At 38.3% G+C, this 27,845-nt stretch overlaps 1 protein-coding gene across 1 annotated transcript in view; it reads left to right on the forward strand.

Annotated features, from left to right (window-relative positions):
* The first annotated feature begins 7,709 nt into the window (after window positions 1–7,709).
* The window catches only part of LOC138174203 (uncharacterized), a 52,694-nt gene continuing 32,558 nt past the window's right edge, over window positions 7,710–27,845 (forward strand). Inside the window, exons 1-6 of the mRNA XM_069104409.1 lie at window positions 7,710–7,840; window positions 11,721–11,952; window positions 12,190–12,342; window positions 17,094–17,242; window positions 19,187–19,327; window positions 20,859–21,007. Coding sequence (XP_068960510.1) covers window positions 11,773–11,952; window positions 12,190–12,342; window positions 17,094–17,242; window positions 19,187–19,327; window positions 20,859–21,007 — 772 coding nt within the window. The 5' untranslated portion in view covers window positions 7,710–7,840; window positions 11,721–11,772. The remainder of the gene's footprint in view (window positions 7,841–11,720; window positions 11,953–12,189; window positions 12,343–17,093; window positions 17,243–19,186; window positions 19,328–20,858; window positions 21,008–27,845) is intronic.

Here is a 27,845-nt window from a genome sequence, read left to right on the forward strand (position 1 = left end):
TTTTTAAGCTTATATTCTTCCAATCAGTCCTTCATTTGTTCATTCAACCAAAAGTGGCTTTTTCGTGTGTTTGTTAAAATACATGTTGGTTCAAGGAATATTAAGACACAGAAGGAAATCTTTACATGACTGTTCAATATATTCACCAGTAACAAGGAATGCAAAAACATGAAGAGAAAAATGGGTTTTAAGTTAGAAAGCTTGTCAAATATGGAAACCCAGGTTACATTAGGGTTATCAGCTCCATGACTGTTTCTTCCTTTAATACACAATCTACTTATTAATAGCACATTGGATGGAGAATTAAAAGTCAGAGAGGAAAAACAACATGAGAGAATTAAAGTCACTCTTCCAAAGATCATAGATTTAGTCTGTCAGTTAACAAGCATTTATTAGGTGTCCCTATATTCCAGGCACTGTGCTAAACACTGAGGATGAAAAAAATGCAAAAGACAGTCCTTGCTCTAAAGGAGCTCAGAGTCCAATGGGAGAGTCAGCATGCAAACAACTATGTACAAACAAATTATATACAGGCTAAATTGGAGAGAACCAACAGAGGGAAGAAAATCACTAGAATTAAGGGTGATCAGGAAAAGTTTCTTGTAAAAGGTGGGATTTTAGCTTGGACATGACAGAATCCAAGAAAGGCATCCAGGAGGTAGGGATACGAAGAGAGAGAATTCCAGGGATGGGAGCCAGCCAGTGAAAATGCTCAATCAGGAGACCGGGTAACTTGTGTGAGGAACATCAAAGAGGCCAGTGTCACTGGATCGTAGAGTATGGGTGGGTGATGAGTAAGGTGTAAAGACTGGAGAGGAAGAAAAGACCTGGGTTGTAAAGGGCTTTGAATGTCAAACAGACTGTTTTAGATTTGTTCTTGGAGGTGATAGGGAGCCCCTAGAGTTTAATGAATAGGTTAGCGACATAGACTTGCACTTCAGAAAGATCAATCCGATAGCTGAGTGTAGAATGGATTAGATTTGGGAGAGACTAGAAACAGGAACCAGCCAGCTGGCTCTTCCAATGGTCCAGGCATAAGGTGAAGGGCTATATTAGGGCAGTGTCAAAGGACAGAAGGAGTCATGAATGGGAGTTATTTCAAAGGTAGAATTCCCCACAATTGGCAACAAATTTGACCTAGGAGATGAAAATGAAAAATCAAGAATGACACATAGGTTATGATCCTCAAAAGTAACAGGAAAATTAGAGACAGCTTTGGAGGGGAAGATAATGAATTTGGATTTGGACATGACTATGCAAATCCAGTTTGAGATGTTCATTTAGCAGTTGGAGATGGGAGACTGGAGGACAGCAGAGAAGCTAGATAAGAAGATTTGGGAAAAATCAGCAGAGAGAGATGAAAATTTAATCTATAAGAGTCAATGAGATCACCAAGTTAAACAGTGGAGAGGGAGAAGAGAAGAGGGCCAGGACAATATCCTGGCATGATTAGGGGGTATGATCTGGATGAAAATTCAGTGAAGGAGACTAAGAAGGAGTGGTAATATAGGTGAGCAAATCAAGAGGGAGTCAAGTCAGAAAAACCTAGACAAGAGACTGTCAATGAGGATGATCAGCAGTGTCAAAGACTGCAAAGAGATCAAGAAGGATGAGGATTGAAAAAAAAAAAGGATATTAGATTTGGCAATTGAGAGTTTGTTAGTAACTTTGGAGAGAGGAGTTTCAGTTGAATAATGAGATCAAAAGCCAGACTATGGAAAGTTAAGAAGAGAATGAGAAGAAAGGAAGTGGAGGCACTGTTGTAGATGGCCTTCTCAAGGAGCTTAGCCACAACAAGGGGGTAAGATATGGGACAATAGCAGGATGGACAGATCAAGTGATGCATTTTTGAGAATGGGGGAGATGTGGGCATGTTTGTAGGAAGTAGGAAAGATGCCAGCAAATAAGGAAAGAATGAAGATTAGTGAAGATTGGGCTGATATGTAATTAGGGGAAAATAAAATGCTAAATAAATAATTTTTAAAAGACAAAAAAAGAGAGAGCTGGGATAGAGGGGTCAGCCTGTTGAATGTCCTCAATTTTTTCAATGAAATATGAGGCAAGGTCCTCAGCTAAGAAAGTGGCAGAGGATGACTCATGGGGGGCTTTAGAAGAGGGATGAAATGGGGTGGCCAGGTGGCTCAGAGAGTAAGAGCACCAGCGCCAGTGTCGGGATGATCTGGGGATCGAGTCCGGGCTCAGATACTTAGCACCCACCCAGAAACACCTGGCCGTGTAACCTTGAGCAAGTTACTTAACCCCAATTGCTTTAAAAAAAAAAAAAGAAGAGGGATGAAAAGGTTGGGAATGGCACTGATGAGTGGGATAATGAAATCAGTTGGAGAGGGAAGGGCCTTTAGAGCAGCAGTTCTCAAATTTTTTTGGTCTCAGGACCCCTGTGCACTCTTAAAAATTACTGACGACCTGCCTAAGAGTTTTTGGTTTTGTGGGTTATATCTATAGATATTAGAAATTAAAATGTCTTCATTTATTATGTTAAAATAGTCTTGATCTTAAAGACCTCTCTGAAAAGGTCTCAGGAATCCCTGAACCAGTACCACTGCCTTAAAGATTAAGTAGTCCAAATACCCTCATTTTGCAAATCAGGAACCAGGATGAGACAGGTGAAATAACTTATCCACTACGCTATTTGGCTTCCCTGTTTCTATACTTCCCATTCACTTCTTAGTCTTGCTGCAATTTGGCTCCCAGTACTGACCCTCTACTAAAATTGCTCTCTCCAACGACAAATGGAGTCTACTTGTGTTGCAAAGCCTTTTCGGTCCTTTTCTTGGTCCCTCTGATGTTTTTGATGCTGTTGACCATTCCTTCCTCCTGGATACTCTCTTCTTATGGTTTCCATGGTACTCCTCCCACCTCTCTGACCGTTCCTTTCCTGATGGTATTCTTTCCCCCACCCACACTAAGGATGAACATACCCCCAAGAATTTTTTCAGAATCTTCTCTTTACATTCACTCTATGATTCTTAAGGCATAAGACTTGTGTATCTCCACTAGTAGAATGTAAGATTCTAGAGTGCAAGTATTATTTGATTCTTGTCTTTGTAACCCTACTGCTTTGTACATAGTGGGTACCTCATGTTTGTTGAATTGAACTGAAATATCTAGGTAGTTGTAAGTTGGTAACTAACTCACTGAGTAGTTTTATATAAATTGTCCCACTTCCTGATTGTTTCCATCACGATGCTATTTAATAGGTAGTCCTGACCTTAGATGCAGATCATAGAGATATAATTTGTACCTGGAACATAGTAGATACAATTAATGCTTGGTGATTGAATTACATACAGAAGAATATATATATATATATTAAGGGCTTCAGGTTTCATCCATCCCACACATCAACCTGATAATATGAGAAACAGTTTGGTAGAGTGGAAGGAACCTTTGTCTTTGAGTAAGGCAAATCTCCATTCAAGTCCCTTCCTGATTCTTAATAATTTTAATACATTTAACTCAATTTAACAAATTTAACTCAATGAGCATTCATTAAGCACTGTGAGGCAGGCACCATGCTAAGTGCTGTAAATACAAATACAAAAAAGAAAATAAGTTTCACCCCCAGGGAATATCCATTCTACTTGGATTCAGTCTTTCTGTGTTTCACTTCAGTAATGGAGGTTATGATAGCAGTGGTTATAATAACCTTCTTCACAAGATTGTTTGGAGGAAAAAGCTTTGTAAACCTGAAAGTGCTTTATAAATGTGTACTGATCAGCATTTATTATTATATAAAATAATTACATAATAAATCATTACCATAATAATTATAATATACCATATGATGTATTATTTATATATTATTATAAATATTATTATCTGGAAAAGTAACTTGGAGCTCATTCAGTACACCTTCCTCATTTTACTGATAAGGAAATTGAGACCCATATAGGTTAAGTAATTTGCTTATAACTGAATACATAATAAGTAACAGAGCCAAGATTAGAACCCAGGCCTTATGAAATCATAGAATTTTAAGGGACCTTGCAACCACTGAGGCCAGTCCTCAATCCAGTGTCCTTTCCACTATAATCTGCTATAAAACAAAATTAATCGTTTCCATAAATTTGTGACATAATGCCCCTAAATATTAAGTAACTTACCAATAGGCTATGTAAGGTACCTATTTCTACCCTAAAATTATTTTAAAGTTTCTGTTTTTTCATTTTGTCTTTGTAGCCTAAGTACCTCGGACAGTGCCTGATACATAGTGAGAACTTAAATGTGTAGGAAAGTTGGTCTTCTGGATGATTTCTAGGTCATCCTTCACAAAGTAGCTCCTCCTCTGGGCTATTTTCCCAGATTAGTATTTTGGGTCCCCAGAGGGTGATTACTACTACACCTTCAGAGCTCTAGAAGCAGCTCTAAGGAAGATGGTATTTTCTAGTATTTATTCATGAGCCCCCATCAGTGTTGTACTTCTCCATTTACTAAGCTGATATGTGTAATGTTAGTGGGAATTGAATATCTCCTCCAACTATTAATAGGCCTCACATGGAGCCCAACTACAGAAGCTTGATTAGGGGAGGCTTGTTGTTCAGGAAGGCCCCCACCTTTTGTTACTTTGTAATTAGGCAGTGGGGCATGAAGGATGTGATGCTGTCTGGCTCTGAAGGAGGGTATTTATACTCTGAGGTGACCTTTTGCTTTGGGAATCATTCATTGGAAGAGTGTTGGTGTGTTTTGGTCAGAGGTGACTCTGATTAGCCATTAATGATCTCCCTGGCTTTGAAAACCCAGATGTTGGGTGCTTTTCTCTCTGGTAACTATGTATATATAGCTTTGGTCAAACAAGTAGAAGCCCTGTCTGTTGATTCGTGTTATTTTCTCTGTTTGTATTTTTCTTTTTTTCTATTCTTTTCTTTTTCTTTTTTTCTTTCTGGAGGGGGAAAGGCAGGCATTTGGGGTTAAGTGACTTGCCCAAGGTCACACGGCTAGTAAGTGTTAAGTGTCTGAGGCCAGATTTGAACTCAGGTTTGAGTCAGTCCTCCTGACACCCGGACTGGTGCTCTATTCACTGTGCCACCTAGCCACCCCATGTTTGTATTTTTTTCTGTTTGTGATTTCTGTTTGTATTTTCCCTGAAGTTCAGGGGGCTGACTTTTCCTCCTGAACTAAGTAATTGATTATACACATATATATGTATGTATACACGCATATATAGATATAATTAAAGTAAGATTGTTGACTCCCTTAAAGTTGCTTTCCTTTAGAAAAGCAGATCAAAGAACCTGTGCTAGCACCCATCCTGGGTATGCTAGGGTGTTTGTTGTTAAGGTATGGCAAGGCAGTTGTTTTTTTAATTCTCCCAAACTGAATGTACACATTTCTCTTGCTCATATAGGGTCCCTGGGGAAAGTAGGTCCATGCTTAAATGTGACTAATGGGTAAATTCATCTTCTGGTTACTAGAAATCTTTTTCCCTCTTCATAGAATTCTCATGAATTTACCTTTGGAGTAGCTCTCTGCTTATTCTGGTAGTGTCCTGAAGTTGATTTTCCTCAGTGTGTCTAGTCTGTCTTCAATGTTCTGTGGGTCTGGATATATAAAAGCCAAGGTGTCTTTTTTGAATGGAACCTAATGAATTCCAGGCTCACTTTTATGTGGCTCATATGGGTACTATTTGTCACTCAGTCAATCTTATTGATTAATTGGTTTCCCTACTGGAGAGAAAAACAATAGTTATTGTTAGTTTTCATGTTCTCTAATATCAAGAATACTCCATTTTAGAGTGGTTGAAATGTGAGTGGCAGAAAAATCACATATATGGACCTTAGGTTATCTAATCCTAACTCTTCATTTTACAGGTGAGAAATCTTAGGCCCTGATAAGTCAAATGACTTTCCAAGGTCACATTTCTTGGTCCTGGAAATTCTGTCACTCTCTGCCAGTTCCCAAATGGAACCTTCCTACTAGGGAGAGTCAAATTCCTCATGAAGGACTGAATCTGGCATATCGGAAAGATGAGCAATATCCATGCCTTCTATACCATGGGCAGAATGGGCCATGGTATGCAGGTCCCCCTGGGCCTGTTCATCTTGGCTTTCTCCTCAACTGTATTTCTCTTCCATCTTCATCTTCCAAGTCCCACTGCTAAATCCACTGCAAAAGCAGAATGTCTCTGTATCACTTCAGATGCCTCCAGCTCTTAATGGGCCCCCCAGACGAGCTTATTCCATTTTCATGGTTCTCAGTGGGTCTTTATCTAATCAAAACCATGTAGCATATGAGCCCCCACCAACGTGTGTACCTTTTGTAGTCAGTTGTAAGACACAAATTGTTCAAACCAAAAGAATTCAGTTCCATGGCAGAGTAAGAAAATTAGTAATAAAACATTTCCCTCATAAACCTGAGGCACATTCTCCCACAAAAATATGTATCATCAGTGATAAAAGTGAACACATATATAGGTAGTATGGGTAATTAGGGAATACATATTGAGGAGAATGCTTCAGTCATTAAGTTATCAGTGACCTTTACTTTCTTGTTTTCCTTTCTTTTCTACTAGGATCCAAGATCCCTGATGGAAGAAAGATAGTTTAAAGAAGCTAGTAACCTGTACTGTAAAGAATCTCTGTTGCTTGTTTTTACCTTTTTCTGTATCCCCAGACCTTAGAACAACACATGAACAGAGCAAGTTCTTAATAAATGTTTGCTTGATCTATTTGATTGCTTTTCCATTCCACAGTCAGATACTTAACCATGTTCTAAGTCAAAAATTTCCCTTGCTTTACTTTAACGTCTTTCTCTGGTTACACCCGTAAAATGTCCATTGTAATCAACTCCATGGAGACTCATTCTTGGTCTGTAGGAGCAAACCTTTCTATGTTGAGTGAGTAAATAGAAAAGAAACTTTTTACCAGGGGAAAGAAAGCAGTGTCACGCCCTGCCCTCCTTCACTAAAGTTACCCCTTTTTTTCCACCTTCTGGCTGGATGTTATTTTGTTCTGATGGGTCTCTCAAGTGCCATTTTCACTCAAACTGGTTTGTCCCTTGTCACCCACCCAAAATGACTTCGTCTCCTCCCTTGTCTTCTTAAAGTTGACCCAATAAATCCAATCTTGCCCCTTTTTTTTTCTTTCTAAGAGGTAACCTATTTCCATATTACGTATGGTGACTCCTCGTGATGAATTCTGTAAGAGAAAATCCTCATGCAATATGTGTTTTCACATGGTGAGATATCGAAATATATAGGTGCAATTTATGAGTGCTGCATGGACACTCAGGAACCCCCTCCAAGGGTAATTGTAGTTTTCACTTTGGGGGGAGCAGAAAGACTGAAAGCCTCGTTTATGCCTATGTGCATTCAAAGTGAAAGTTGAGAAACAAAAATATCCTATTTGGTATTTTGTTTTCTCCCATATAGAGAAAAGAGTTTGCACCACTCAGAGGGGAGGTCAATAACCATAATTTTAGTATGAGAAACTGTGTGCTTCCCCCCTCCCCATATCCCTTCTCCCTTTCCTAACTCCCCCTTGTCCTTTTCCTTTCCACTTATCTCTTGGACTCTCCCCACTCCTTCTCTGTCATTGACACTTTTACAGCTTTGAGTTATAGAAGGAATCTGCTTTAGGACGCCGTGTTTCTGGCAGCTCCTGTCATCGCACTCATCACTTTGCACCTTCTTCTTGGATGAAAATAGCCTCGCCCTCCCCTCTCTCTAGGATTCTTGGCTGTGGTTAAGACTCCAGAGTTGAATCTTGTTGCTGTTGACGTCCCTCTGCACTTATCTCCATGGGCACTGAAGCCATGTAGCAAGGGAGCCCTTTTGCCTGGCCTGAACTTCCTCCACTAGAACCACATTTCAGTAAAGAATCAGGTACTATTTGTTCATTTCTGGGTCCATGGGATGGGAGGACATTATTGACAATCAATTATTTGTGAAAACCAGATTTGGATGGCTAATATATTTTTGTGTCCTGTTTAATGTTTTCTATATTTATGGAACCGGAACAGAATTATAACTGTGTTTTCCAACTTTATTAATGATATGGTAAAGCAGAAAGGGCTTTAGAATTGGAATCAGAGGAGTCAGGTTCAAATCTCACCCCAAACACTTAGCTTCTCTGGCCTGTTTCCTCATCTGTAAAATGCAGGGATTGGGCTTAGATGGCCTCTAAGACTCTGTCTATGATCTTTTGAATAACGATAACTCACAATTCTATAGACTTTAAGGTCTACAAGACAGTTTATGATCATTCCTTGACACAGGGTGTACTCCATTCAATTTTACAGCAAAGGAAACTGAGGCTCTTGATGTGACTTATTCATGATAATCTAGCTAGTAAGTGTTTGAGCTGGGGTTAGAACCTAGGTCTTTGGGTTCCAGAAGAATTCCTTCTTCGTTTATTCAGAAAATATTTTTGGAGCATATACTGTGAGTAATGTATAGTACCTGTGAGATACTGTAGAGGGTAACTGAAAGGTTACTAAAATATAAGATAGAAAAAGCTTCCACGTGGGTAAGGATTTGAACCCTTGGTGGTTCAGATTAAAAGGTCAATGGGCCACCAACAGAACAAACAAGGTCTTTTAATTATACTCTATTCCTTGGTACAATGAAAAAGAAATAAGAGGAAAAGAGTCCTGGATTCAAATCCTTTTCTTTCTTATGCTTCCTGCCTGTGTGACCTTGGAAAAGTCACTTAGCCTCCACAGGCCTCAGTTTCATTTGTAAAATGAAAACATTGCCCTATATGATCTCTGAGTTTCTTTCTATCTCTGAATCTTGATCCCCTTATCCCTACCCCTCTTATTCCAGTTTAGACAGGGGAATGAAGATTAGAAAAAAAAGAAGAAAAATTAAAAAGGATTCAAGTGACTAAGAAAGTTCTCCTAGCTCTGGGTAGCTTCTTGTCATTCTCTTTGGAAATAAAGAAAGTAAAATTGTAAATAGGGAGCCTTAAGGGGAGGAATGACCACTACCCAGACATCACCTTACCTACTTGAAGTATGGGGTCACAAAGGGCATTTGTCAAGGCTATATAAATTGGAAAGGGTCAATGTCTTTTAGAACAGGATTCAAAGCAAGAATGGGAAGAAGGTGCAAGCCCCTGGGGAATCAAGAGAAGGAAGGAAAGCATTCACTTTCAGAAAAGGGCATCTTTGTCTCTTTATTCTCCTGAACACCCTAAGTCATTGCTTGGTTCCTGAGATGCTCCACCAAGAAAGGAATACATACCAATGTTAACTCCCCTTTATTTTAATTAATAAGCAGCAATGGTCAAATCAGTGATCCTTCTAGATCCCTTTTCCTCATGGTATTATTGGTTCTGATCTGCTCCAATAAGATTGCTAAGATACAGAAATCTCTTTCATGAATAACAGCTTAAAGAACAAAATTGACAATCGCATTAACTGCCTAAGCCCAGCAGCATCCTTCTTGTCAAGAGAATCAAGCTAGTCTTTTTTTTAACAGAGATAAATAGGAAGTTATTGATATTCACTCAACTTCCTAAAGGAATCGAAAAAGAACACTCCCAATTTTAAAAATATTTGTTGTCTGTTAATTTTTCTTTGGAAAATTGCCTTTTAAAATTTCTCTAATGATGAAAATTGACAAGTAGACTTGATATCACAGAAATTTATTTTCCATACTTCTCACTGGGAGCATAGCAAAAAGAAATGCTCTCCAGATTATTTTTAAATATTTTGTCCACATGAAAACTTATGATGATTGAGCAGAATAAGACAGTCTGTTAAAATCAGAAATTATTTTAATAATAAAATATTATAATTATAAATTATTATAAATTAAAATTAATAAAATAACCTTGATGTGACTGCTTTATTATTTTTCAGGATTTGCTATTTGGTTTTTTTATTAGCTGCTTTATTAGGAAGAACATTAACTTCAATAGAAACAACTAAACATCAGTGAAAATCAATACAAACAACTATTAAGTGATTGAAATAGAATTAGTGCTTAAATGTGGGGCTAGGGCTGATTTCAACATTATTACCTTGATATTCATGTAGTTGTGGAACTGCAGAGTTGGAGACCTCCATTGAGTGGGCACTTGGTGCCAATTCTTAATCTAGGAACTTATGATTTTAAAAAATTTGACCTACCAGCTATGTGATATCTGCAGCAGCTATTAAAATGCTGAATTGTCTGAGAGCATACCACATATACAGGCACACCAGTTTTTGACATATGATGCATTGATTCAATATTCACTCAACTTCCTAAAGGCATCAAAAATGAACACTCCTAATTTTAAAAATATTTGTTGTCTGTTAATTTGTTTTCTTTTTAGAAGAATTGTCTTTTAAGATTTCTCTAATGATGAAAATTAACAAGTAGACCTGATATCATAGAAATTTATTTTTTATACTTCTCACTGTGAGCATAGCACAAAAAAATGCTCTCCAGATTATTTTTAAATATTTTGTCCACATGAAAACTTACAGATTGAGAAGAATAAGACAATCTATTAAAATCAGAAATTACTTTAATAATAAAATATAATTATAAATTATCATAAATAAAAATTAATAAAGTAACCTTGTTCTGCTGTAACAATAAAATCACCAAGGGCAATGATTTGATTTAAGAAAATCATCTTTCAAAACCTGTTGCTGAGAGTATTTTTAACCATAAAATGTCTTAATGTTTTCCTCTCTTTTGTTATTGTTGAATATCATATTAGGTTTGATTATATTCCAACATTCCAAAAGTACTGAGTTCACAAATCAGTGGAAACATATTGATGTGTTTACAGGTCCTGTAAAATGCATGTTTTCCCTAGAAAGAAAATAAATAAATAAAAGAAAATATTGCTATTAATTTATATAATTATATAATTCATATAGTATAATTAATTAAATTAAAAGAAAGTATTGCTTAAAAAATTGACCTAACCATCAGGTCAATACCATAGCTTATCTCCCAAACACTGTTTAGAAATTCTCCCTCTATGTGAGGACCATGGGAGGTAGGCAGAGGAAAGTTCTGGGGAAATAGCATTCATGGAGTAGGGATCAGAGGATGAGGTTATAAATTCAAAGCTGGAAGAGACCCGATACTCATGTCACCTAGTCCAGTCCTCAGAGAAATGATATGATTTGTCTAAGGTCAAATAAGGTTCTAGAACTCAGAGGCAGGTTGAGTTGTGCATAACTTGTGAGTGAGTATAAAAATAAGTAGAACCTGGAGGTGAATCCAGCACACTGGGCTATGACCAAAGAGGGGCAGCATCAAAACAAACCATTCATGTGGTGTGAAGAGTAGGATCATGGGGTTAGAGCTAGAAGGAATTTTAGAAATCGTATTGTCCAATCCCTTCATTTTTCAAAGGAGGAGAGCCCCAGTGGGGCAAAGTTGCCTGTCATAGGCACATAGTCAATATGTGGCTGAGACAAGATTGAAACTCACATCTTTTGATTCTGAGGCAGTGGAGAGAGCCCTGGGCCTGGAGTCAGGAAGATCTGAGTTCAAATTCAACTTCAGATACTTACTAGCTGTGTGCCCTGGGAAAGTCACTTAACCCTGTTTGCCTCAGTTTCCTTATCTGTAAAATGAACTGGAGAAGGAAATGACAAACCACTAGTATCTTTGTCAAGAAAACCCCACATAGAGTCGTGAAGAGTTGGAAATGACTGAACAACAACTTCTGGTTCTAGATACAATTTTTTCTCTTTGTTTAATGAATGTATAATTGAACTTAGTAATGGTAAATCTGATACTCATATTTCAGGATAAGCAAATGCTTTCGGCCATCGAGAAGATTCTCACAGAATTTTTAAAACATGCCAAGGACAAAGAAAGAAAAATCAAAAATTAAAGGAGCTTCCTTGTCTATTGTCCCTGTTCTTACAAAGTTCCTGAAAACATATGAAAAGCACTGTGTCCAGTCTCAGACTTCTGTGTGCCCAGCTATCAAGAAGGCCTTGAAAACCAGCATAGAGAATGAACAGATTCTCAGGAAGGTGAAGGAGTGTTCTGGCTTGCCTCTTTCCTCTATGAAATGAATACATTTTCCCAGAGTCTTCCCCAACCAAAAAGATGCCCCTTCAGGTCTCCTGACTCCAACCTCACCCACACACACATAACTAATTTAATTCTGCCTGTTTCTGTGTTATATCTTTGCAACACTCCTTATCCACATAACAAAATATACTCAAAGGTTTTCTTTGCCAATATTTATTTATTTTCTTACCTTTTAGCTGATACTTGTAAGCCCTGCAATCTCCCCAACAGGCTTACCAGAAGTTTCTCTTGAACCTTTGCTCAAGACGATTCGAGACGAACGTTACATGCTGGGTAGAGACCTTTGCATCTGGGGGATGAAGCTGAAAAATTCAGATGTTGCAAGCTTAGTAAGTTACAGGTTTTAAAAACATTTACATAACTGGTATGCCAATTGAGCTGCAGCCTCTTACAATATGAAACAGGTTAATCTTAGGTACCTCTCTCAATAATAATCCCTATGCGTCATGTCTATATGCAGGGCTTCATATGGAAGCACCATAATTTGTTTCATATCTCTCTAATTTGTCTCAGCTCCTCAACAAGCCTTCGGGCTAGCAAGATATTGGGTACAGGACAGATTATGCATACATGGGTTCATCCTGAAACACCTCAACAGACAGAAAAACTTGCCTCCCTTTTCTGGAGGACATCAAGGAGCCCTCCCCTGTGACTCATGGTATTTGCCAACGATCAAGATGATCCTCAGTCAACACTTGGCCAATCTTTTTTTTCCTTTTAGGGCTACATGGATAGTATTTTTTACTTTATGGAGGGAAATTGGGATTAAGTGACTTGCCCAAAGTCACATGGCTAGTAAGTTTGTCAAGTGTCTAAGGTCGCATTTGAACTCAGGTCCTCCTCACTGCCGAGCCAGTGCTCTATTCACTGCGCCACCTAGCTGCCCCTACGTAGATAGTATTGCCCTGGGGCATCTGTCCAGGTCTAAGTGAGTCTGGACATTTTTGGATCCTCTCCTACCTTCTCTTATTTTGAGGCTCTAAATCCCCCTCCTCCTCCTCCTTTTTCTTCTGAAAAATTTAATTGATACCTATGTAACTTGGGGGAAGGTTGACTGATTCCCTGAAGGACAACCCTGTGATGCATGTGTCTCCTGATTGGTTGAAAGAGCTCTAAGCCTGTGATATGGCATAGGAGATGCGACTTCTTATAGATAGGTGGACTTAGGATGAAACAGAGGTATTTGTACATATATAGGTGTGTGTGTATACATATACATGTGTTCTTTTTTTCCCTTAATAGCATTTTGTTTTTTTCCGATTACATATAAAGATAATTTTCAACATTCACTTATATAAGATTTTGAGTTCCAATTTTTTTCTCCCTCCCTCATTCCCCTCTCTCCTCCCCAAGATGGCAGGCAATCTGATATAGGTCATACATGTACAATCATATTAAACATTTCCTCATTAATCATGTTGCGAAAGAAGAATCAGAACAAGTGAAGAAAATCATAAGAAAGAAAAATTTAAAAAAAGTGAAAATAGTCTGCTTCGATCTACATTCAGACTCCATAGTTCTTTCTCTGGATGTGGAGAGCATTTTCCTTCATGAGTGAGACTGAGGGAAAGATGGCAGCATAGGTGATTGGGATTAGAATGAGGAATTTCAGAGTCCCACATCACAGAGACAAAAAAGCTAAGGGTGATGGTGAGACTAAAGGCATGAGCATTACTGAGAATATGGCTGAGGTAGATTGAAAATGCAAGGAGCCTATATCAGATTGCCTGCCATCTTGGGGAGGGGGAGAAAATTAAAAACTCAGAAGCTTGTGGAGCTGAATGTTGAAAACTAAAAATAAATTAATTTTTAAAACATTAAAACAGAAAGTGCAGGTAACAGGAATAAGGCAGGTAAATGAGCTTAGAGGTCAAAGGATCTAAGCAGACAATCATTTGTATATTCAAATTCCTAGATATGAGGATACAAGTTGGGACCTGCACCACTGGAAGGAGGATCCATATAGAGAAGCTAACAATCCCTTAAAGTAATGACAAATACAGGAAAAATTTCACAATAATGAGAACTCTCTAAAGTAGAATGGACTGCCTAGAGGCTTCCCCCATCACCAAAGATCTTCAAGAATGACTTGTAAATCTGGCCTCAGACACTTAACACTTACTAGCTGTGTGACCTTGGGCAAGTCACAACCCCAATTGCCCTGCCTTCTCTGCTCCAAAAAGCAAAAAAAGGAGAGGGAGAAGGAGGAAGAGAAGGAGGAGGAGAAGAAGAAGGAAAAGAAGAAGAAGAAGAATGACTTGTTATCTACTGTAGAGGGAATTTCTGTATATGTCTATTTTGTCCTAGACGACCTCTGAGGTCCCTTCCATATCTGGCATTCTAATATTTTGACTGGCTGCTGGGGTCACTGGACACATTGGCACCCTCAAGGCCTTTTATTTGTTTTTTTTATTATATTTTAAATAGATATTTATTGCCATCTCTTTCTTCTTATATCTTCTTACATCTAAATATCCCATATCCCCTTCTCAGAGGGTCTTTGCATATAACAAAGAACATTTCCTTTTTAAACAGTTTTTCTGTATCTTTAGGGCTTTCGTCCTATAACTTTATAATAAATAATTTCTTATAACTTAATTTTTAAAAAACAGCCTCTTTTACAAGTGGGATGCTGCCAAGGATGCTAATCCATTTTTTTCAGTCTAAGTCACTGAAATTGAGGCTCCTGTTTCTGCCCGGTGTTCTCTAGTCTTCTGCAGCTGCACCTGGCTCTTGTCTGTCTGCTGATCAGGCTCTGCTGAACACTGGTGGGCACATTTTGTGCATGGCAGGCTTTTAGCATCTGGACCTAGTGTGCCACATCAGCTACCCCATCACCCCACACTTTCAGAAATCCAATCTAGCACTCAACAATGGGGGGTATCCTTTCATTAAATAACCCTCCTAGACCCACTCCATAGTTAAGGAGTTGCAGGAGCCTTTTTTGCTTCGGACCAAGTTATATTTCCAAACCATATATCTGACCCACATATAATTTTCTCCCAAAAACCCACCCCTCAATTCCCTCCACAAAGCCACAACCTCTTTTTGGTTTCCAAAACTTCTGGCTTGAAACAGCTTTTGGGTTTCTGTATCCCTAAGATACTCAAAGAATATCTACATGCTCCTGTGATTTATGGTTTTAAATGACCTCCCATATCAGGATAGGGTGGTGATGTAACAGTGGTGGTTTTCCGTTACCACAATGTATTTCTTTACAAATCCTGCCCTTTTGTCCTGATCCCAGGAGATGGAAATATTTCCGCACAAATACGTATAAAGTTGTGCAGCAGAGGATAAGGCAACAGGGTGGTGCAGAAAGCAGACTAGCTCCTGCTACTTGGACCTTGGGCAAATGCTTACCCTCTCTAGCCCTCAGTTTCCTCATCTATAAAATGAGTGGATTGGATGACATGACCTTAATGATAGTTCCTTTCAGCTCTAACCCCATGAACTTATTTTTCCACCATACTAATGTCATTGGTGTGTTTTGATATTTCCGTTTTTGGTCCTTTTCCAGTGTATATTCTAAAGTCCTCTCTATATGTCTACATCCTATTTCTTGTGTTCATAAATAATACTTCAATGTATCTATGGGTATGCCCTCCACTTGTTCAGATCTAAACCCAATGGAAACCTGCCTCCAACATTTATTATCTGTGTGACCTTGGGCAAATCATTTCACCTCTATAGGCCTCAGTTTCTTCATTTGTAAAATGAGGGATTGGACTAGATAAGGGTCTCTTCTAGTTCTTAGAAAAAAATCCTATGACCCTTCTACCTCTATCTACATGAAGGCTGTTTCCCCAAAACCTTCCTCTGCCCTACCTCCTTGACCCACAGATGGAGTGAAGATTTTTAAACAGTGATTGGGAGGCAAATTTTTGCATTGGCATGAAAGGTTAATTTTTTAATGATTCAAAAGACTATTTTTTAAAAGGCAAGAACAACATTATAAAAACAAACAACCTTGAAAGAGTTAAGAATTCTAATCAACACATTGACCAACCATGATTCCAACAGACCAATGATGAGGGAGGACACTTAATTCTTTTATTTAATTTTTTCAACGATCAAATTTTATTTTTTCTTATTATTCCTACCTCAGCCCATTGGAAAAAAAGAACACTTGCAATAAATGCACTTCTCTATAATCAAGCAAAATATATTCCTGCATTGGCCATGTCCAAAAATATGTTTCATTCTGTATCTTGTGTCTACCACCTCTGTCAGAAGGTGGGAAGCATACTTCATCACTGATCTTCTGGAATTGTGATTGGTCATTGCATTGATCAGAGTTCTTAAGTTTTTCAAAGGTTTTTTTTTTAATGTTGCTATTATATAAATTGTTCTCCTGGTTCTACTCACTTCACTTTGCATCAGTTCATACATGTCTTCCCAGATTCCTCTAAAATAACCCATTTCATGATTTCTATCCTCACATAATATATTTTGTTCAGCTTTCCCCTAAGTGATTAGAATCCCCTTAGTTTCTAGTTCTTTACTACTATAAAAAGATATGTTGTAAATATTTTTGTACAGGTGGGGCTTTTTCCTCTTCCTTTAATCTCTTTGGAATATAAGTATACTAGTGATATTCCTGGGTCAAAGGGCACACACAGTTTAATAACTTTTGGGTCACAGTTCCAAATTGTTTTCTAGAATGTCTGGCTAGACCTAATCATATCTCCATCAATAGTGCATTAATATGCTTATTTTCCCATAATAACTACAACATTTGTAATCTTTTTTGTCAAGGTTGCCAATTTGATGAGTATGAGGTAATAATACTTCAGAATTGTTCTAATTTTCTTTTTTTTCTAATAGTAACTTGGAGCATTTTTTCATTTGGCTATTGAGGATAAGTTAAATTTTTGAAAATCATAGAATCCTAGAACAAGAAATGGCAAGGGCTTGATCAAAGGAACTCTCCAACTCTGGACAGGACCACATCTAAACATCTAAAAGTTATATGCAAATTGGAACAATAATGTTGAAATAATTTACCTTTGAATACCACATTTTAAGCATTAGCTATATTTCAGTTGCTAAATATCTATTTCTTAATTTGTGTTCTTAGGCCATACTTCTTGAGCTGCGAGAACGTACCATGTACCCATTTTCTACCCTAGAAATCATTAACAGCCAAATGGACCTGTGGTCTGTGGAGAGACTGGGCAAGTCTCTTCTTTCCAGCAATTTGCTCTCAATTGTATTGGATTACAACAAGTAAGAAAAAGAGTATGAAAGTCATATCTCGGTAGCTAATCAGACCCATTAACTCTTAGGCTGCTGGGAAGTTTCATCAATGTCCTAGGAGAGTGAATCTGCCACTCAAAGCCATTATAAGGAAAATTACTATCCATGGAAATCTGGGTCCTTGGATTCATGAGTCAGGGCTTCCAATGTACTTGGAAACCTCTTGCTCTTTAAATAATGCCTCTGAATATCTCCAAGAAAAGCAAGATATTTCAGAAAATCCATTTAGATCCCACGTCAACAATCCAGCTTCTTCCCTGATTGAAATGATTTGCATGTAATGTTAAAGCCTTAGCAGGATGACCTCTCTTTGGGCTAGGGCTAGGTCACTCTTTTCAAGAGTGGAACTGTCTTCTATTCTTTCATTTTGCTCATTTCACCTGATTCTGTTTGGCCAAGCAGAATAGCCTGAAGTAGTGTAAAGTGCACTGAACTCAAACTCGAAAGACTTGGGTTTGAAGCCTGGCCACATCATTTATTAGTTGTGTAACTTGGAGCTAGTCATTTAATCTCTGAGTCCCAGTTTCCTCAGCTAGACATTGTAGTGACATGTGTAATGGGAATGAAATACCAGGGCTCCCTTGTCTGCTCTGGCTAAAGCACACCCCATGGAATCCTGAGCCTGTGCTCTGGGCACTTTAAGAGGAAATAATGGCAGCTCAAATTGAGAGCTATACCTTCCTCTTCCTTCCAAGGAGAAGCATGAAGAATCCTGATACCATCATCAGAAGGGAAGGGAGAGAGAGACGTAGAGGGCAGGACCATTCCCCTACTGAGTGGGTCATCCCTCTTGATTTAGTAGCTAATTCTCTCTGACTGAAGCTTTGCTACAGTCTCTCCCCTTTCAGTCATTTGCTAGGTCATTTGCTGTATTTGCTAGGTCATCCCAAATCAACGAGCATTTCATCACTGATCCACATTTCTCTAGAACTGAAAGTCTTACAGAGTTGCCTGGGGCAGAGAGATGTTAAATGACTTTCCCTCTATCACATGGCTAGTATGTGTCAAAAGCAGGACCTGAACCTGGATCTTATTTACACTGAGACTGCTTCTCTCTTTATACATATTTGATACTTAGTAAACATTTGTTGAATTGAATTATTAAACTGGGAAGGGTCTGGTGTGTATGTACTGTATTTCATTCAAAGACCTGCCTAGCTAAATTCACTTTTGCAAATTATATCTCATTTTACAATTGAGGAAACTGAGTCAGACGGAGGTTGAGTGACTTTGTACAGTCCCACACAGCTAGGAAGTACCTGGGGCAGGATTTGAACAGGGGTCTTTTTTACTCCTGGTCTAGTACTCTATGTTAGGGGAAGCACGGTTTACCTAGGGGAAGAGTTTACAATCCTTAATACCTCTTTAGCTAACACCCTGTTGGAGATTAGTTTGTGTATATCAGTGAGTTTCAGATCCTGGAGAAAGGGAAGCAAGCAGCTGAATATATTGGTATTGAGGGATCGGGAGTCACTTGGTCCAAACCTCTCATTTTGCCTGTAAGGAAACTGGTCCCAAAGGCTCCTCGACAAAGCAGTTACCAAATGGGAAATGTGGAATTCAGAAGTGAATTTGGAGTCTGAGAACCTTGGTTCAAACCCGACTCTGTTCCCTGTCACTTAATGCGATTTTGGTTAAACTGTTTACTCCTGTAGATTGCAGCTTTAGAGACCTCAGATTTAGAGCTAGGACGTCCAACTCACTCCCTCACTCCCCTTCCCTTTTGCAAATGAGAGAATTGAAGCCTGGAGGTGCCAAAAGTCAGATAACTCGTATTCAAACCCAGGCCCTCAGATTCCAAATCCATCACTCTTTTCTTGCCACCACAATAAAATGAAGGAATCGATTAAATAATCTCTCCTTTCCTTATCTAAATACAATGCTAAGTAGCTAATTTGTTCTTTCTCTTTTAAGGTTTGGAAATGAGGGAGTTGACATACTTATGGCTGGCCTGGAAAAAAACCAAAAGCTTAAGATTCTCAGCCTCCGCTATTGCAATCTGGGACCAGCCAGCGGCTCAACACTGGGCTGGGCAATTAGCCAAAGCGCCATTTGGTAAATGCGTCCGTCTAACGGCTAGGACTATTCTAGCCAAAGCCTGCAAAAGTTTGTTCATTGATCTTTGTATCTTTCCACTCCTTGTTTGCAGAATCGTTCATGACTCTGCCTAATTTTTCTTCATGGTCTTATTTCCTGTTTCTAGACTAGTTTAGGCCTGCTTGTCTTGAAATCAAGTTTATTCTTTTAACAGGATCATATTTCATATATACTCAAAACTGAAATGGATCTATGATCTCATCCATTTGGGTGCTCCCTCCGATGGGTAAATTGCAATCCATTCATGAGTGCTCTTCCCAACTCCTCTCTTGTCCAGGTCCTCCCATAAGGCCATCCAATGTGTTGGGGACCTTCCTCACTTTTTCCTGACATTATGGAACTACCCATGGAGCATTGTGGCTGTCTACCTGTTCTCCCTAGCCCCTGCAGTGTATGGATCATATATTTCCCTGATATAATCCTCCTCCTTTTCCAGATATGCTTAGGCTACTATAGATATCAGTCAAACGTTTGTTAAGGACCTACTATTGTCAGGCACTGTGCTGTAGACACAAAGAAAAATAAAAGGAAATCCCTGCCCTCAAAGAGCTCACAATCAGCAGACATGCAAACAAATAAATACAAGCAAACTATATGCCAGTTAAATAAAAAATAATTAACAGAGAGGAGACACTAGAATTCAGAGGGATTGAAAAAGGCTCTTTGTAGAAGGTGGGATTTTAGCTAGGACTTGAAGGAAGCCAGGGAAGCCAGATGAGGAGGAGAGAGCTAGCACAGACAAGATCTGCCCTGGATAAGAAGGTGAGGAAGGGCTGCAATCTGCACAGTGGAGATCACAGATCCACTAGGGTTTATGCTGAAGTCTCTATAATGTGAAAATGTATTTTTTTTAAGCCTGCTTTTTAGTTAGACTGAAAATTTCAAGAAATAAACATTTCTCGAGTCTAAAGTTTCTTTCTAGACTAACCTGAAGTAAGGAAAGTATATCAGTACTTAATTGAATTTCCCAACAGTGCCCTGCACTAAAATCCTTTCTCTCAAGCCTGACCCTTTCTTTTCCAGAACATGTATTAAAGGTCAGGAATGAGACCTGAGACCCAGTAAGATGGATTAATGACAATAACTAAACTCAGGAAGAGATATAAGTATCTGCTAAGATCCTTGCCTTTCCCTTCCCTTAAAGGTGAATGCTCTGATTCCACATAAAGGCAGTACCGACTTTCCCTATTCTCAAGGGATTAGGTATTGATCCAGGGAGGTCTGTTTGAGACTGAGAGGTTATAGAAGAAGATTAAGTGACGTGTTCTATGAAATGCAAAGTACAGTATTAATCAAAGTGACAAAATGACTATAAAAGAATTAACTGAGATTCAATTCAATTCAGTTCAACAATCATTTACTAAATGCCATATATGTATGTATGTGTATATATATACATATATTTATAATATACTTCAGCATATAGTTGGTATTTAGAGAGACTGAAAATAATGTTACTTAAAACCTTTATTTTGCTTCTTTACTCTAGTGAACTTTATCTTAGTGGTAATTACTTACAATGTTCTGGGGCCTTGGCTCTCATCAGACACATAGCAGAATTTGCAGAAACCCAGGGAAAAGACAAAGCAACAAAGATCTCACAAGACAGAAGGAGTCCATCTCAACAATCGCTTCAAGGTAAATTGAAAGAGAAGGAAAATCAGGTCACTCTGGCACAAACATTCTAATAAGAATTTTTTTCTTATTAAATGTGCATATTCATTTGTAAAAACAAATTATTATTCCAATGGCTCAGAAGACTTTGTGGAAAAGTCACTAAGTATAGAGAAAACAAGCATTTAGTAAACTAATCTGAGGACACCCAAAAAGCAAAAATGGTCCCTGCCCTCAAGGTGCTTACATTCCAATGAGGAAGGTGACATGTAAAAATTGGGTAGATTCTGTGTAGATAGAAGGTTCTCTGAAAGCAGGAAGGCTTTAGCACCTGGGGGACCTGGAAAGGCCCCCTGGATTGGTGGGATTTGACTTGAATCTTGAAGCACGACAGAGACATTAAGAAACAGAGGTGAGGTGGTAAAGCATTCTAGGCACGGGGGGCAGAGATTGGAGATAGAATGTTGTGAATGAGTTTCAGATGGTAATAGTGTGAACTTATATGGTCTTTTTAACCTAGCACATAACATTGTGCTTGGCATATAGGAGGGGATTAATAAGTTCTCTTTTTTTTTTTTTTGGCTTTTTTTGGAGGGGGGAGGGCAGGGCAATTGGGGTTAAGTGACTTGCCCAAGGTCACGCAGCTAATACTTGTTAAGTGTATGAGGCCAAATTTGAACTCAGGTCCTCCTGACTCCAGGGTCAGTGCTGTATTCACTGAGCCACCTAGCTGCCCCAATAAATTCTTATTTAGTTGGATTAGTTTTCTTCCCAATGATCTGTGACTAGGCAGTATGAGTAATAACCCTACTGCATAGAGAGGGAGGTGATAATTGAGCCTCACTGAGGAGAAGAATAACTTGGCCCCAAATCACATACGTAAGACAGCTAGGTGCTCTGACTTCCTACCTATGGCTCTTTCCTTTATAACATTCTGCCTCCTAAGCACACGTGAGAGGGAACCTGACCCAGGTACCTTATATACACCACAGGTCTGTGATCAGAAGGCATCCTTCAAAAGGGGACTTCTCTTTCCGGAATTGACCAGAACCCCAAGAAGGAAGGCTCCCTAAGCAATTAAGATTGCCTAGCCTCAGGTTAAGCTGGTCAGCCAACCCTTTACTTAATTAGCAACAACTTCACCCGGTTTCCCAGGAGAGCAGAATCTCATAAATCTTTGTTCAAAGCAATCACTCTAATGTCAAGAGAAATGAAGATTAAGAGAAGTCAAGAGCTGGAGTAAAGGCATTGTGGGAAAGATATAAACATCCCTCTAGCAAACGGAGACAGGCACATGTAGTCATTATGGCTCATCTAAAGGGTTTTCAGGGATTTCTGAGATGGGTGCATTTGTTCTTTCTGAACAGCAATCTCAGTCCTCTGAAAGAGAGGAAGGAAGTCTTTTATGATCATTCCCTCCCCTTTGCAATTATTTCCAACATCATCTTTTGCCACTTTCCTCTCTCTGGGTTTGGCTGATGCTTTACATCTCACAAATGGAAGCTGTTTTCTTTACAGGACAAGGGTTCCATCACTTTGAAACTAAATGATATTTTATCTAATCCTTTAAATTCTTGCCCTGATACCTGATGGTTTCTGCTCCTCTTTAGGGACTATAACCCGCTCTCAGGGTCTTCAGTTAGTTACCCCAAACAGCCTGAAAAATCTGGGAATAAAGTAAAGGCAGCAATTTTCAGTCATGAAAATGATGCCCAGAAGTTGAAGGGAATAGTCCCAGGTCATACAAATGTTTTGCAGAAGAACCAGAACCACTCAACGGCACAAAAAGATCCCCATGGAACTCGGAAAATAATACGTTTATATATTTATTTTTAATTAATACATCCTATAATATTGTATTAATTTTATTAATATATTATTATTTATCATAATATATAACACAATAATATTCAATTATTTATAATATAAAATTTTAATGTGATATTTTTTCTATATTATATATGTGGCTAATTTTAATAATATATAATAATTATTATATTTATGTATTTAATTATTAATATATCTGCTTAGTGCCTGGCATATAGTAGGTTCTTAATAAATGTTTATTGATTGATTGGATAAATAATAATATCACATTAAATTCAGCTTAAAAGATGCATTTTAATCAGGTTTGGGTTGTGCTCAGGAGCACTGTGGGCCACAGGTGTTTGATATCTCAGATGTGGTGGATAGCTTACTAGACTTGGAATCAAGAAGACCCAGATTCAAATCCTACCTCATTCCCTCTCCCAGGCTCAGTTTCACCGTTAGTAAAATGTGGATAATAATAGCACCTACCTCACAAAATCATTGTAAAAATCATCTGAGATAATATATGCAATCGTTGTCATTCACTCACTCGATCCTGTTGGACACTTCGTGGCCCTAAGCCATTAATATGAACCATGAGGTTTTCTTGGCAAAGATTCTAGAGTAGTTTGTCATTTCCTCCTCACTCAGTGGATCACCTTTTGTCAGAATTCTCCACTATGACCTGTTTGTTCATCTTGGGCAACCTTTCTTGGCATAGCTCATAGTTTCATTGTACATGAGCCCCTCTGCCATGCCAAGGTAGTGATGGGGAGAGGGGGAATGCACATAAAGCATTTTCTAAATCTTATGGCAGTTATATAAATACTACCTTTAAAAGGGCAGCTGGGTAGCACAGTAGATAGATTTGGAATCAAAAAGACCTGAGTTCAAATCTTGCCTCAGATACTTGTCGCCTGTGTGATAAGTTAAGAAACTCTCTCTGGGAGAGAGTTTCCTCATCTGTAAAATGGGTACAACAATTGCATTGTTTGGAGGAGCTAATATGTGTAAAGTGCTTTGTAAACCCTAAAGTGTGCTCTCTCTCTCTCTCTATATATATATATATATAATTCTAGCTGTTATTACTATGTGATTTGATATGATATGAAGAGATAATCGTATTTTAGATGTAAATTTTAGTCATATAAATAACTAGGAGTTCTCATGAGAATAAATTCTTATTAACATTGCCAAAATTTGTCCAAGGGATACCTATCACCAGCCAGAACTGGGGAAGCAAGTTTGTGATATGCCAATGGTACTCTTTGTCCTGAGGTGGAGACTTTTTTGACCTGGACCTATAATTGCATTGGGATATGGAATTCATGGTGAGGAAACTCCTTCTACCAATGCAGACCTGAACTTGTTCTGTGCTTTATGCTCTTAGAGAGTTGCTGGCATTGGAGGGTGGGGAAGAAGCAGAGCAATGAAAGTGATGGGCCCAGGGTAACACAGGCAATGTATTAGAGACAAAATTTGATCCTAGTTCTTCCTGATTCTGAGACTGACTCTCTCTCTTTCTGCTATGACACCTTGCTTCTTACACTGCCCGTTCTCCTCTTATCTCTTAGAAACCCAATGGTATTTTCAATTCAATTGGCTTAATATTTGAATGTATAATGTGATACCTTAGTAATCACATTCAGAAAACTTTTAATTCTATACATGAAAACAGTGAATGCCTATAGCTGGGCACATCTATTATCCCTGCTGCCCTGGAGCCTGATGGAGGATGATTGAGCTCAGGAGTTCTGAGCTTCAGTGAGCTAAGTATCCACACTAAGTCTACCATCAATATGGTAGACTCTGGGAGTGGGGTGCCCTCTAGGTTACCTAAAGAAGAAGGAACCAGCTCAGGTAAGAAACAAAACAGGTCAAACATTTTGAGCCAGTAGCAGGATCAGCCCTGGGACTAGCCACTACACTTTCAGACTGCACAAAATAGGGAGATGCAGTTTTTAAAAAATTTTTAAATGGTGCCCATGTTTTCCTCTCTATGATATGCTTGCTGCCACAAGAGTCAGGGAACATTCACACAAGCAAGGTCTGTGTAATCTTGTGCACAATCATAACTGATAATTAAAGAAAAGTAGGAAGAGGAGATTTGGAGGAATTTTCAATTCTTCCTTTGGTCTCAGAAATTTCCTTAGTGAATGAATTACTCTATGATTCAGTTTTTAAATAGGTCAGGCTTCATTTAGCTTTTCCCAGAATTATTTCAAACAGGATAGAGTATGGTACCAACCTAGTCTCTAAAATATGGCATATAAGGACCAAAAGCACAGAAGACTAAAGCAGGACCCATCCAACCTGATAACTCTTAAAAGGCTTCATTTTCCTTTCTACACAATTGGACAAAGAGTAAAGTCAGATCTTGACTCAATTACAAAATGCCAACATCTGAAAAGGTGAAAAATACTTCCGAAAAAAAAAATCCCCCAAATGTATTTGTGTGTGTGTGTTTGGTTTTAAATTATTCTTTTCAATTCCTCTGTCTTCTTCAAATTCACTCTCTCTTTCAAAGATCTTGCTGTGACTGCTGACCAATTACCTTATTCCTAAAGAGGCTGGTGGGAAAAAAAACAACCCAGGGGCTTATTGGTACTGTTAAATCAAATCCAGAAAATAGCCTATTGTGTCAACTGGAATGAGCAATCCCTATACATCTGACAAGGCTAAGGGAGACTTATGGCTGTTGTGAACACTTAGGGTAAGCAATGCCATTGCCATGCACAACCAGCAGAAAATAAATGAGTTGGAAATTGCTTTCCACAACAGTCCCTTGGAGTCAGAAACTATCTTAGGAATTTGAAGAGACCATCCTACTGTCTCTAAGACAGAATAAAACTAAATCAGTCCTAGTACTTAAGAATCTATTGTATCACTAAAATGAGTCCCAGAAAGTGACCTGAGAGCCAATAAAACCGGTTTCTTAGGAGACCTGGCTCTCTGGAAAACCATCTGTATGACCTGGGACTAGTGCCTTCACCTTCAAAGCATCATTTTCTTCATCTGTTAAAGGAAGGTATTGGAGTAGATGGTTTCTCAGATTTCTTCTAGCTCCAGAACCTATGAATGTATGATTTTAAGGCCTTTTCCTGGTCTAAAATTCTACAATTCAGAAGAGAGCCAATAGCCTTTTTTAGTTATATTAAAGTACCGCAACCCCAACTCTGCTTAAAACCAATAAAAATCTCTTTCTCTTGCTACCCTTTAAGACCATTCAGTTTTGTTCTCATCTTAATGGTGATAGAAGGCATTAGGGTAGGGTCCTCAGGCTTCATGTAACCATTCTATGCACTGAAAACTTTTGTTAGAAGTCGCCTTTCAGGTTTCTCATGTTCAGACAGACTTCCCAGAGTCTTTGTACAAAGGCCTTTTTTCCCCTAACCTTTGTCATTCAGTGTCCTTCTAAACCCTAACTGAAATGGAAACATGTACATTTGAGTAGAGCAAAACAACTAGATGAACGCCTAAAGCAAGAAAGGTGTAGCTGACAGCCAAATAAGATCTTGCTAGCATCAGCAACCTTTAAATTTAATCAGAATTGTTGACATTTTCTTCATCACTTTCACAAGTCTAAACCAGGGGTTGGCAAACTTTTTTCTCTAAAGGGCTAGAGATTAAATACTTTAGGCTTTGAAGGCCAAGAGGCAAAATAGAAGAGATTAAGAGATTATGTAGATATTTATATAGCAAGTGAGATTAAAATTTGCATAAATGTTTTATTGATGAAATCGAAAATACAGAATCAATTTGATATAATTCTTTATAACAAAGGTTTACTAATGAAAAAAATGAAATTCAAACAAACAAACAAAAACAAAATGGGGCAGCTAGGTGGCGCAGTAAATAGAGCACCGGCCCTGGAGTAAGGAGGACCTGAGTTCAAATCTAATCTCAGACACTTAACACACTTACTAGCCATGTGACTTTGAGCAAGTCACTTAACCCCAATTGTTCTCCAAAAAAAAGCAAAAAAAAAAAAAGCAAACAAAAAAATGAAATTCTTTTTGGAGGGATGATATTTCACATAACTGAGATTTAAAGTTAGTACCTGGCAATCATAAGTGCTATATAAATGCTGGTTATTGTTATTATTATTGACAGAAGATAGATAACTACCAGACTGCCAAAGGGGTTCATGACATCAAAAAGGTTAAGAACCCCTTATAACATTTGAAATGTGCTTTCCTAAAATCTAGGTCACATGTCTGACTATTCCCAGATTTCCTCTTCTTCACATATTCAAGGAAGGAGTGGTCACTTATTCACAAGGTTCCCCTCATTTCAACACCAGAAGCCAATCCCTCCCTGTTAGTAGACTCTGATCCAGAATAGAATTTCCCTGTATAGTTTCCTTGATCTTTTAAATCAAGTGAAGAACTTATTACTTTTAACAGGGAGAGAGAACTCTAGTGGATGTTTTGATGATTGAAGTCCAACATCATCACCTTCACATGTCTCTGTGCTAGACTGCAATGTTTTCCAAACTCCTCATCTAGTTCTTCTTTCAGTCCAGGTGATCTGTATTATATTTCAATGACAAAATGACTTCAGTTTCTCCCTCCATTGAGTTTCATCCAAATATTCTTTATTATATTTCTTCCTTTTGAGTCTAGGATCTCCTCATATGAGTATACCTTCTTATTGTACAATACTACCTTCCCCATCCTTTTACCTGTCCTGTTTCTTTTGGATAAGGCATATCCAGGACTATAATCAAGTCATCCAACTAAGTCTTAATGATTTCTATGAGGCTAAATTTGACCCTTTACATTAATATTCTTAGGTCCTGTTGCTTATTATCTAAACCTTGGGCATCTGGGATAGGCCTTTGAGGCTCTGGGATTTACTAGTGGCTTCTTTCTTGAATTTTGTCTCCTATGAATTTCTGGGTTCATCTTTTTAGCACTCTGTATAGTATGTGTGAACAAAATCGAGTGATTCTCAAAATGGAGAAGCTTTGGATCCATGATATCTAACGTCAGGTATATACCATACATTCAAAAATTAAGGTAGACTGAAGCGCATCTAATTCATTGACAAG

Source organism: Petaurus breviceps, unplaced genomic scaffold (genome assembly GCF_028583685.1).
Source record: "Petaurus breviceps papuanus isolate PSGF00001 unplaced genomic scaffold, PetGlider_PUasm1.0 688, whole genome shotgun sequence".
NCBI lineage: Eukaryota > Metazoa > Chordata > Mammalia > Diprotodontia > Petauridae > Petaurus > Petaurus breviceps.